General features: G+C 43.9%; 1 protein-coding gene across 1 annotated transcript in view; it reads left to right on the forward strand.

The window, feature by feature from the left end:
- The first annotated feature begins 8,755 nt into the window (after positions 1–8,755).
- The window catches only part of pde3a (phosphodiesterase 3A, cGMP-inhibited), a 77,364-nt gene continuing 72,986 nt past the window's right edge, over positions 8,756–13,133 (forward strand). Inside the window, 1 exon segment of the mRNA XM_042079243.1 lies at positions 8,756–10,453. Within this exon segment, the coding sequence (XP_041935177.1) occupies positions 9,536–10,453 (918 nt within the window). The 5' untranslated portion in view covers positions 8,756–9,535.

The following is a 13,133-nucleotide window of genomic DNA, read 5'->3' on the forward strand; positions in this document are numbered from 1 at the left end:
TGTAGGAGTATGCAGTATGCTGTATCATAATCTAAACTGCAGTATTTCCAGATAAGTATGTTGGTGATTTATTTAATCTTGATCAATATTTCAATATATCTACCTAATACTAGACCACAGCAGCATCCATCAATCATTCAGTGCAAAGCAATGGGATGCAATAGCTTTCAACTTCTTTGAGGTGAAAGTCATATGCAATGATAATGAACTTGTACGACGCAAGCAAGTGAGACGCAAGCAAGTAGAAGCACAGACACAGTGTGTTTTTTTTTTGGAGGGGGGAGGGTTTCTCAGCCCAGGCAAAGCACATCATCTACCTCTAATTGTATTACATGAATTGTCTCCAAAGGAAGTGGAGTGCGGAAAATCCTAAACGCATTTGAAAAACTCGGTGGGTATTAAAGTCGGCTGCCCTCACAGCATCTCCATTCATCACAGGTCCCGCAGAGAAGGCCGTAACCAAATCAGTGCTCCTCACACATCAATACCCTTATGAAAACGTGTGGGGGGGGGGGGGGGGGGTGTATAGCATCCAAATATAGAGTATATATTGCACTAAACTCTCACTTTTTTTTTCTGTCTTTGTCTTCCAGATGAATGCCTTGTAGCGTGCTCATCTAATATATTTTCCAGCACACCTTGTTAAAAGGGGATTTTGAAAGTGGCGACGTTTTCATGCATAGTTCATGCACTGTTTTTAACTGATAGTGTTACAAATCACACTGACAATCGTGACTGTTTGCAGTCTTTTTTTTACCACTAAGAGTAGGGCGGCCATCTTATTTTTCCCCCACTCCCTTAATTTGGACCGTCTGGGCCACATGAAAGAGAGCTGAACACACATCGCATATGTCCCATACAGTTGACGTTAATACACGTAATCAGATGCGGAAGACAGGTCAGGACTGCTCTGAGCCTGGAACGCGTGTAGCTGGCAGTAAGAAGGTAAATGGAGCAAATAATTCATGAATAATGTGAACGGCTCCTTGTCCCAGTTGTGGCTTTGAACCGAGTGAGCTGTCATCTGGCCTCTAATCCGCCGCATCCTGCGAGTATAAATTTGCGGCGAGAGTGGACGGACCATGTGTTGAAAGCCCTGTGCAAGAGGAAAGGAATTCTGTCGAGAAATACGCTGAAAAGGTATCAGAGGATTGTAACACAAAGAAGGATTGAAATCAGACTGGTATGATTTGAAACCACCTTGTTGACCAATAAAATATATGCTGTAGCCTACACAACATATACATCATCAGTAGGCTAGGGTAAAACTAACCTGTCTCACGACAGTCTAAACCCAGCTCCCTATTAATGGGTGAACAATCCAACGCTTGGAAGACCCGACATCGAGAGTTCAAAAAACAACATCACCTCTATGAACATACATATCTAAAACAACTAATATATGTAAAATTCAGTGGGTGCGCCCAACAATATCAAGCTGTTGCTGGATTATGACAGCGAAAACAATGATAGTGAGAAGGGAACTCAGAGAGCACAGACCTCAGCCAAGGCCAACATGCCATAGGTTGCAGTGTTAATGAAAGACATAATGTGCTTCCATTGCCCATGCTACAACCCACCACCAAATTTCATGAAAATCGGCCTGGCACTTTCTGTGTAATCTGGCTGACTGACAGTCAGAAAAACAATTGTCAATGAAAACATAACATCCAATCCATAATAAATATGATTGTTAGTAGAGCATTTATTACTGTTGTTTTGCAGATGTTTTTTGTCATGGGTCATTGTACTCGTTTATCATTGATGTTGAGCTCGTTCCTTTGAATGCATTTTGCCTGTGGCAGGGTTTAGGGTGACTGTTCAGGGACCATCTAAACGATCTATGGGATATCAGCCATGCATCACATCACCAAATTCTTGGGAATGATTTGCATGTTTGTACTCATGTTTGCACATACCCCACATCCACAGCCGACCAGGTATGTAAATGTCAAACATGATTGTTAAAGGCCTCTTTGTTCAGCCAAAGGTGCCACTGCACACACCTCTCTGCGGGCAAAAATAGCCCGACAATTTTCTCCCGCGATAACAAAGCCTGAGTGTGAGCGGGGAGCTAATGGGGATGCCTGTTCCCCTGTTTAGGTGTCCATTAGGCCCCACAGCTTGCTTTTGATGCACCCAAAACAGCTGCCATTACAGGAGCGAAGGTGACCAAGTTAATTGCTCCTTGGAGCGGGCAAAAATGTCACTAAAACCGGTCACAGCCACCCCCGACGCCGCTTATCTTCTGCAGTCAACTGAACTATTTATCATCTACAGTTTTTATAGTTCATAAAAGTTCATAGGTCATAAATCCTTGACCTCCAAACAGGGGCACAGGTTCTTGGCAGAAAGAGGCTGGCTGTACAGTGGAATTATTTGGAGTTACTGGGAAGAGGGCTTGTAATTACCCCTGACTACCTTGTAGAAGAGAGGCTTCGTTAATCACGCAGTGCCCAAACTAAACCAGTCTGAGACAACAAAAAATGAGAACAACAAAGTCAGTGAGTATGTGTGTGTGTGTGTGTGTGTGTGTGTGTGTGTGTGCGTGTTTGTGTGTGTGTGTGTGTGTGTGCGTGTGCGTGTTCGTGTTTGTGTGTGTGTCTGTGTGTGTGTGAGAGAGAAAAAGTTATTAAGAGAGGAGAGAGAGCTATGGAGGGGAAAACAGAGAGCAAAAGAGAGCGAGCGAGAGAGAGAGAGAGAGAGAGAGAGAGTCATCGGTCGGAGCAAGCGTGGCTGCACCTTTAACGACATTCCTGGTGTTTATGAAAACGTGTCAGCGGGGCGGGGGCAGACACTGAGAGTTAGCAGTCATCGCTCCGACCCCGGGGCCCCTCTTTTTCCTCCAGGGGCCCCGTGTGAAAGCTGACTTTTGTGCGCCCGCAGGCTGGCTGCAGCGAAGGTGGACGCTGGTTGTTTTTACTGGCAGCCCGTGGACAAACACGTACCAATTACGTTGCGCTGCTCCAGTGTGTCAAAGTATGACAAATAGTTTTATTTGGTATTATTTGAGAAGGTTAAGGAAAGTGTGTGTGCGCTGGGCAGTGGACGAAAAAGCAGAAGCACGGCTGACCACAGGGAGGGGCAGCTAGGCTGGGGGGGCGGGGGGGGCAGTATAGGAGGGGCTGGGAGTGTAAATCTTATTTAAGAGCTAGTAAGCTGTGGCTGCAGAGCAAACAAGCTCCACTCAAGCCCAGCTTCAAACCAAGATGCTTCTAATCGTTGTTGTTCTAATTTTTCAGGTACAGAGTTTGATCCATTCACAGAAAACAAACCTCCACTCTGCCTGTGGAATCATATCTTTCAGGCACGGTAGATACTGTGAGACAAGTACTTTATGCATCTGTTGTGTATACAAACAAAAGCCATAAAAAAACAGAAAGTCTGCTAAGTTCATATTTCATTTTGTCATATGTTTATATTTTTTAATAAATAATTTATAATAATAAATAAATTTTCACACTATGTTCCAAAAGAAAGCTGTGTTTTTATTCTTGTGACCTATACGGCAATAGTAAAGAGGTCCACAAAATCAATATTGTTTATATGTAATGTGTTGCTTATAAAATATACAGCGGGGAAAATAAATATTGCACGTCAACATTTTTTTCAATAAGTATACTTCCAGTGAGGCTACACATATAAAACATATTAAAAAAATCCAAAAATGAATGTTCATAAGTAGAGTTATGAGTAAAAAAGTGGAATGACACAGGAAAAAAGTATTGAACACGCCTACTGAAATTTCTTAAATACTTTGTGGAAAACCCTTTATTTGTAATGAGAGCTTCAAGGCATTTCCTCTATGACAAAACTAATCAGTCGCAGTATTTAGGTGTGATTTTGGCCCATTCTTTTAAACAGATAGTCTTTTAATATTGAAGATTCCAGGGGTCCCTCTTGTAAATCCTGATCTTTAGGTAACTTCCAAAACTGTTCAATTGGATTTAAGTCAGGGCCTGAATTTCCTTTCTCTGAAACCAATTGAGAGTTTCCTTTGCTGAATGCTTTGGATCATTGTCCTGCTGGAAGGTCTAGCCGTGTCTCATCCTCATTGTTCTGGTGGATGGCAAGATTCTCCCAGAAAAAATGGCTCCATTCAACTGTATGAAGTCTGCCAGTACCATGAGATGAAAAACAGCCCCACACCGTGATGCCTCCACCTCCAAACTTCACTGTTGGTATGGTATTTTTAGGGTGATGCACAGTGCCATTTCTCCTCCAAATATGGTGTGTAGTATGACATCCAAAGAGTTAAATTTTGCTCTCACCTGACCAGAATACATTCTCTTAGTATTTCATAGACTTGTCCAAATGTTGTGTAGCAAACTTTCAATGAGCTTCAACATGTTTTTCTTCAGTAATAGAGTCATGTGGGGTGAGCGTGCATAGAGGCCATGGCGGTGGAGTGCATTACCTATGATTTTCTCTGTAACAATTGAACCTGCTGCCTCCAAGTCTTTCTGGAGTGGTCCTTGGCTCTTAGGCTACACTTCTGACTATCCTTCTGACTTCCTGGTCAGAAATCTTGTGAGGAGATCCTGTGCATGGCCGATTGATGATGCAGTGATGTTCCTTCCACTTGCAGATAATGGCTCCAATACTGCTTACTGGATGATTCTGAAGTTTTGAAATGCATCTGTAACTAGTTCCATTGATATGTTTTGCAACAATAATGTTACAAAGGTCTTGGAAGAGCTCTTTGCTTTTACCCATCATGACATGTTTCTTGTGTGACAACTTGGTAACGAAAAACCTTTTTATAGCTCATCAATATGTACTAACCCAGTTTACATTAATTTGCACAGATAGGAGGGATAATTACTCTCTAACTGTATAGATTCCAGCTCGTTCCTTGCCATTCATTGCCTTTGTGTACAAAAACAATTTTGACGTGTTCAATACTTATTTCCTCCACTGTATGTAGCCTACTCGGAAGTTACGGTTTACACCAGATTATCAGATTAAAATCCCTTTCTGGCCCCAGTTTTCCTGGATGTAAACAATTGTATTAAGTAATGCATTTGCAGTTCAGGAAACATAGCCACTGCATAACTCTTAACTCACTCACTCTAAAGCACAAAAATCAGTAAGCAATAGTCTCGAAGTGTGTGTGTGTGTGTGTGGGTGTGTGTATGTTTGTCTGTGTGCATATGCATGTGAGCACGCATACATGTGTGTTTACCTTTCTCTGACCATCAGCGCTGGTCATGGAGTGATCTAAAGGGTCATTTTAATTGAAACAGGTTCACACTCAGGGCCTCTCCCCCGCCTCTAAAAACAGCCCAGCCTAAACATTCCTCTCCAGTGAAGTGCATCAGAGAGCAATGTGGGGGTTTGGGTGGGTGGGTGGGGGGGCAACATCAAAGGTCCCCTCTAGGGCCCAAGCGGCCATTAACATGCACTCCAGCCTCGGCCACTCACCTGGATAACCACGGTGGAGTAGGAGAGGAGATAGCTGTGCACAGCGCTCTTAAGTGCCCATAGAGAAGCTGAAGGAGACTATAGTCAGGTGCGGCGTGGATGGAGTGTCCAGGCCATGCTTAACATGAGCCCACTGTGTGTGCTCCCTACCTTGCCTGCTTTGTTGCTACTCATGCATAACTCATAAATTGTTAATTAGCTATGTGTGTTTGTGTGTACAGTATGCAGGTTGGGGGTGTTGGGGAGGGTCCATTACACAACATTTTCAATGGGTTTTAGAAAAGTGAAGTGGATTAGATTTATACTTACTCTGACCCACCTTTAATGTCGAGTGCTTCAGTACTCAGTAGTAACAAATTGCTGTCCGCTGCACACCACCGTGATGATGGTTGACATGAAGTCTGTTGTCGATTCACGGCAGAGCCGCCCCGAGACTGCCTGCTCTCCTCCGGTGCAAGTGCAGGTCAGAAAACGGTAAGTAATGAGGTCCTCATTCAAAGCAATCTTATCATTGACCCCAATTAAAAAAATGTTTTGATTATGAATCATGCTAATTTAGGGGAGCTAATAATTGACTGCCTGTGTTTTGAAAATAGCGGAGGGTTCTGCCCGGGAGCACATTCAGTGCTCCACGTCCATTCCAGATCACTAAGAGTTCCCAGAAACCGGTGGCTTGTGCCAAACGCTATACTTTTTGTGTTTCTATTTTAGCCAGTATATGTGCCTAATCTCCTATGTGGCTACTAGTGTATATACTTTTACCTATACAGCTCATGCTATGGTTGGTCCTGTGGAAATTGCTTTGATAAGTTAGGTACAGTCTGAGAGGTGGAGTAAGCTAATGTAGCAACACTGCTAGCTCACAGGGGAGGTTAGCATGACGACCGATAGCATGACGTGGCTCTATGGTTGGATATCACAGAGAAGACTGAGAGAAAGAGGACTGGGGGGCTTACCCAACATAATCGACTGACACTCTTTTTTGGACTATATACAGTATATAATACTATTTTGTACTATATGATGTTGTATATTATTAAAGCCTTTAGATGCTACTAACGCGTAATGCTGCTGTGGTTGGCTAGAGGATTGAGGTCACGACCCAGACTGAACTATGGCAAACTCTATGGCATGAGTTCACATATTGGGTGATAAGGACAGCAGCAAGCACTATGCCTAGACCTATGATGCTTCCTCTTTCTAAACGAGTCCCCTGTTCTTTCCTAAGAACACCTAAAATAATGCAGCTGACAGTTGTGATTTTAACAGCAGTCAACTGTTCTTGATCACCATCCCTACTGGTTCTGTGGCTTCTATCCGACTGTCCACCAGACAGTCCGGTCTGTCCTCCACGGTGGCCGGCCCCTGGCTGGACTTCTTAATTCACAGTCAAACCACAGCCGAGTGGCTGCAGAACAACAAGGAGAAGGCCCGGGGAGTAGAGGTTAAAAGATGCTATTATCCCCCCTCGTCTTCTGCCAAGATAGGATTTATGCTAGTGCTGATGTACTAGGAGCGAGAATTGAATCTTCTCCCAGATTAAATCCACCGACGGTTCCACCTGTAATACGTTTCTGGAGTCACGCATTTGGCTCAGAGACGCAGTCACGTAGAGGGCAAGATTATTTTTCAGGACCCCGGTGGTTAGCGGGGGCACGCGGCGAGGATCCTGACGGAATAGCAAAAAGCTTCCATGGCGTCTCTCTGAGTATCCCGCAAAGACTCTCTCCGACAGGGCCATCAGATGAATGTGTTATGCCGTTCCCGCAAGTCGACAAAATACTGGACGTGTCGGGACAGTGTGTCCCATGTGAGGCTGAGGAGATTTCAGTTCTCTCACCGCTTGGTCTGTTTACTCGCTCACAGGCCCCTGTCACTTTGTGGCTTCAAAGTTTCTTCTTATCTTCTCCATGCATTGCTATGGTATCAGTGTGACAACAGGCTTCTTTGTTTTCCGAGGACCTATGAGCGGCAAATTGTCCTTGCTTGAGTTAACTAATGGGTCCTCTGCACTCATTTGTCCCAATAAAGAAGCCTATTTGGACTTGTTCATGCTTTATCTCTTTTTTCTATCTGCAGAACATGCCATTGAGCTGATGAGAACGTTTTTGATTGATTGCATGGGTGTGTCAGTGTGTGTGTCTGTGTGTGTGCGTGCATCTCTCTCTCTCTGTGTGTGTGTGTGTATGTGTGTACATGCGTGCATCTGTATGTGTGTGTGTGTGTGTGTGTGTGTGTGTGTGTGCATCTGTACGTGTGTGTGTATGTGTTCTATATAAGGTAGATTGAAGTAAGGAGATTGAATATGAGCTTACCTTGCCATATGAATAGAAACTCATGGAAATGTAAGCTTTTTTCCAATAATTTATCACTACAAGTGTGTATCTGACATTGTTGTTATAAGTGATATCATATTTTGAAGTTCTACAAAGTAGCAATACCAACTATGGAGGAGAAAGTCTGCATCCCAGGTTAAAAGCGTAGCATTGACATCACGGCACCACATGTTGGAGCAAACACCACTCTGTCACAATGTTTAGTCGACACGGGAAGTGGGTACTGTGTCTCTTTGGGCCATTTACTGCCACAGGAATCGAGGCCGGAAAGATTTCTTTGCCTGAAGCTCCTTTTCCAAGTAGCCCACTCGCTCCAATGAGTGACTGGAGCACACAGATCTCCAGCAGGATAGGGGAAAAGTTGTGGACACAAAGACTGCCATCCATCAGGCCAGTTGAAATGCCTTGGCTGCAGATTTCTTTCCCCTCTGGAGACAGTTCTCTATACAGTCAGGGAGACACCTCCCTGGGCCTCCCCTCCAGAAGATTTGGCCTTAAACTCTGTCAATATCGAAATGATGCCAACACATTTGCTGCAAAAAGTAGCTGCTTGTAACACACAATTGTTATTATTGTTGTTGTTGTTGCTGCTGTTGTTGTTATTATTATTTTATTTGTATTGTTTTGTTGTTACATGTTTATAATATCTGGTGCTGCACCTGCTGTTTCTTGGTGAAATTCGTAATACAATATACAGTTACATTTCCTGTAATGATTTTGTCAAACAATTTCATTCTTAGAAAGTCATTCTAGACAGATAAGGGATACTCGAGAAAAAGACACGGTTAAACAAGGATGTTCCATTCCCTGCAACCTTAAAACGAACTTATTCTCTATCCGAAAATAAGAGAAAGAGAGGCGCCTTTACTCGGCCACAAAACAATAATGAAACACGGTGCTGGTGACGTAGGATGTAGGTGAGTAGTTAAATTTCAATATTCAAGAAAACCCGTGGACAGAGAAAACCCCGGATCATCTGACACCGCCTGTAGCAGCGCTAGTTTATGGTTTCAGTGGGGTAGGTATTGCACCCCTTCGTGTTTGTTGCGTAGAGTGTCAGAAATACGCAATATGATTTCACGCTTCTGCAGAAGCGACTTCAGAGTCTATTTATCTACATCATAATCCTCGTCCAGACTGCATCAGTAGCCCTCGTTTTGTTTTGTGGGGAACACGCTTCGGGACCTCGTTTAATTTCATCCTCAAGGAGCGAGTGGAAACTCAAGTAAATATGGCTCAACTAAGCGCATATGAGGGCGAGAGACGCTGGAAATTACGCTCGCATTTTTTCAAGAGGAAAGAATGGTCCGCGTAATAGGAAGACCTGAAACGTGAGGGTGAAATTACTGGGAGAAACAGAGAGAGCGGGACGGCGAGAAATACAAAGAGGGACAACGCGGTGTGGGAGGGAGAGAGAGAGAATCGGTGAAGTGGGAGAAGCACTGGCCTAGATGTTTGAAACGTCAGGAGTTAGTCTTTTCTTCTGGTTCACTGGGTGATTATTAAAAGCTGCCTTCTCTGGGACCGACGGACCGGGGCCATAGGGAGTATTTGCTGACCTGCGTGTAACTGCACTTAAATGGAATATTTAGTGTGTTACGTTTTGAATGTGCAAATATAAACATGTGCGTCGGGACAATCGTGTGATTTTAATGTTGCTTATTTTAGCATTGACTAAACACGTCCTGCAACGTGTTATGAAATGCCCCTCTACTTCTACATTTTCTATATCTAAATATACTGTCACGTTGCAACATTCCTTTTGACTGATAGCAATGGCAGTTGAATCTGACAGCGGCAGAGGTACTACACGAAGTGCTCATGAGAAAAGCCCCAGGGCGCTGGAGCGCAATGGCTATGTGAAAACATGTGTCACCCCTTTGTATCAGGACCACGAGTGCCAGTCGTGGGTAAGACTGACTGAGACTTGGAACTCCAGAAGCCTTTCGTCTGTGGTGTGCGTGGGGTCTGTTTCAGTTATTCTCGCTCTAGTGGTTAAATTCGTTGACTGGGATGTGGACTTAAACCACAGCGGCAGTAGCGGCAGCAGCGCCTACGACAGTGATTCGGGATCTTTTTTTCATCATGTTACGAGCAGTGTGCTGGAGCTACCTTTAACCTTGTGGCATTTGATTTCTCCCATCTTCACTCTCGTATGTGCCTTCTTTTGGATCGGCCTGTATCTGATCCGGTGCGGAGTGCTGATTAGAACTGCCGTGTTTCTGTTGACAGTCTGTCACTTGGGCGAAGCGGCGGCACAGTCTCTCTTGCACGGAGCCGATGACCAGCTGCTCTCGTTCACGGCAACCGTGGTGGTGCTCGCCTGCCTGGCAAGCGGGGCACTCATGGTTGTGAGACTCGGCCAGGGGGTCTCTGTCATCATTTTCATCAGCATCATCAGGACAATCTCGCTCATTTCGTTGCACAAAGTACGTGCCAGTTGGAGACCTTACTTGGCGTACCTGGTCGGGGTATTGGGCGTCCTGCTGGCGAGGTATGCTGACAGGCTTTTGCCGAACCAAGGGACTCTCAAGGAAGGCTGTACCTCGGTGATAGGGGCAAGGGAAGACATCCCGGTGTTTAAAAGGCGAAGGAGGTCCAGCTCTGTAGTCTCATCAGACATGGCACATCATAGTCAGTCCAACAGCAAGTCACACAGAAGGACATCATTGCCATGCATTCAAAGAGAACAGGTAAAAAGTTCATCTCTCTCTTTTGGCACTTCAACATATTTTCGAATTTGCAACTTGTTTATTGGGCAAATAAACTGTTCAAACTATTCATAAATTCCTCTAATTTGAGTGAACCGTAATAGGTTATTTAAGTGCATCGTCAATGTGCTGCTGCCTCTTGAGTAATCTGGTGATTTATAAGGGTCTGATTCGAGTGTATATATTGTATTATTTGTTTTGTCCAGTGGAAAGTGGAGAACAACATTGTGTTTAATGCTTGTTTACATTGTATACACAGCAAATTCTCTTTTTTATGTTAAGACTGATCTCATTATTGATGGGGAGATTTTAATATGCCAAATGTAGCCTATTGTAAATCTCTACTCACCATTTCAAAACATTGCACAGATATAAATTGGTTGGGACAGTTTCATTCACAGTGGTTAGGTGGTCAGTTGATTATGTGGACCAACAAAACATTATCCAAAGCATGGTCATAGATGCAGCCTAGCTCTTTGTGGTGCATTGTTATTCAAAGCTTAGTGAGGTCACCTGGATGCTGATAATAAAAAAGTTGAAAGCAGAACAGGCAGTCACCAATCGAGCTCTGCTTATTTGACCTGGCATGGAGACAGGAAAGAAAAAGGATAGATATTGTTTAAGATATCAGAAGGTCACCAATAGTTCAAGGGATTTACGACTCATTCAGATACAGGAAAGAAGTATTTACCAAGAATGTTTACTTATATTTGCTCAGCAGTAGCTTGTGAATGCCTTGCATTATAATATTATATTTTGTTTGTGGGAGCAACATTTTTCAATAAACGTCAACTATGTAAGTGATTGCAGGTCATGCATGTAGTATGTACCATCCTATAAAAAGGATTTTGCTCATCAAACATTATTTTGAGTCATAGCTTCTGCATTCCTGGCTAATTTGACTGCTTCATAATATGCATTCAGGCATGATGTACACAGATAAAAGGAAGCGGCAAATGGACATTATTTCAAAATAATGCATTGCAGTGTGTTGTGAGTTAACTCGGGTTGATTTTCTAGGTCAACAAATGCTATAATTTCTTTCAAGCAACGTGACTGCTTAGAAGGTTGTTTACAGTTGTAGTGTCTGAAAAATATGGTGAAATAATTAGCATATTAAAATATTAACAATCATATTTTCCCTCCATTTTGAAATTCTTCTTAAGGTCTGTTTGTGAATCACAAACTGAATTATTGCAGCCTGCATGGCTAGAGACCTATTTTCCCATTTTAGAAGAGAGAGCTGCATTTTGTTTATCCTAGGCATTAATGTACCAACAGTTCCTAAGGGAAATTTATTGTTTTTGCCATGTGGTGTATATTGTGTCTCAGAAATAGTTTAAAGGGGATGGTGTCTGTCCCAATTACTTTTTTCTAGAAGGAAAAACCTTTAAAAACAGCCCGTGCGCTTTCCTGTTCCTCTGTTTGCTCCGTTTGGCCTCTTTGATTTAAAGCCTGCCCCCTAGTGACAGCTCGACTCTGCATCGACATGTCACATACTTGGACGAGCTGGAAAGCAGCTGGTTTTCGGAAGATGAGTGGACGGAATAGCCTACCACAGATTTTTGCTGTCGGTGTCATGCCGTTTGTTGAGAGAAATGTCTCATTTCCCCCGCTGACGTTGGGAGTTTGCAGGGACCACTGAGCGTGGTGTGTTCTTTTGTCCCTGTTGGACACATGGGCCCCATGTGCTGGCTCCTGGAGCTGCTCGCCTTGTGTGTGTGTGTGTGTGTGTGTGTGTGTGTGTATGTATGTGTGTGTGAGAGAGAGAGAGATGACCGCAGTGGGGTCTCCTCCTGTCTGTGTGGTCCTGCTGTGTATACAAGACACAGGGTGACCTTCGCTAGTCACGTGCACCCTCGTGACATACACACACACACACACACACACACACACACACACACACAGACACTAACTGACACTACTCTTGCACTCAAGAGGCCATGCACCTTGATGAAGAAGTGCACCAGGTGTCTAACACCTCCCACCCAAGCAAGCCCACATCGAATGAGCACACACGCACTCTGTCATACAGGCCTACACACAGAGAAGCATGCACACGCTAGCACACACGAATTTGAACGCATCTGTTGAAAAACAAGTACACGAGCATGGGCTCATGCACGCTCGAGTGTCAAACACACTGATATATGACGACAACATGCTGCATTTTTTATCTTTAGCTGTCATCATTGCTAGCTACTGGAGGCATGGCTTCACAGAGGGGGGAAAAAAAACCCACTTTCTCTTTGCATCTCCACTCAGATGTACAACTCTAAAGAAACGAGCTGCACATATCACGCCAGCACCTCAAATAGCACTAACACGCCCCAGATTCCCACACGAAACACATTCCTGGTCCTTTCAGAGTTTTTTTTTTTTTTTGCTCTCCCAAAAAACAGAGGTAAACATCTGAGGTTTTGCAATATGTGTTGCGCAAGCCTCCTCCGAAGGATGCATCCTCTGCAAAGGCAGTAGTTCTGGAAAAAAGCGCTCAGTCGCCATTCAAAGATGAGCGAATCCGACGCCTCCCCTCATGCGCTCATCTAGGACGCCTCGCAAAAGGCCCAGCTTATCATAAGGGGCTTGATATTTCAATCAACCTGTTGTTGTTTTTTTGACGCATTGCTTTACAATGGGGATTGCTCTCTTGACAATAGCT

The sequence above is a fragment of the Alosa sapidissima genome, chromosome 22 (assembly GCF_018492685.1).
Source record: "Alosa sapidissima isolate fAloSap1 chromosome 22, fAloSap1.pri, whole genome shotgun sequence".
In the NCBI taxonomy this organism is placed as follows: domain Eukaryota; kingdom Metazoa; phylum Chordata; class Actinopteri; order Clupeiformes; family Clupeidae; genus Alosa; species Alosa sapidissima.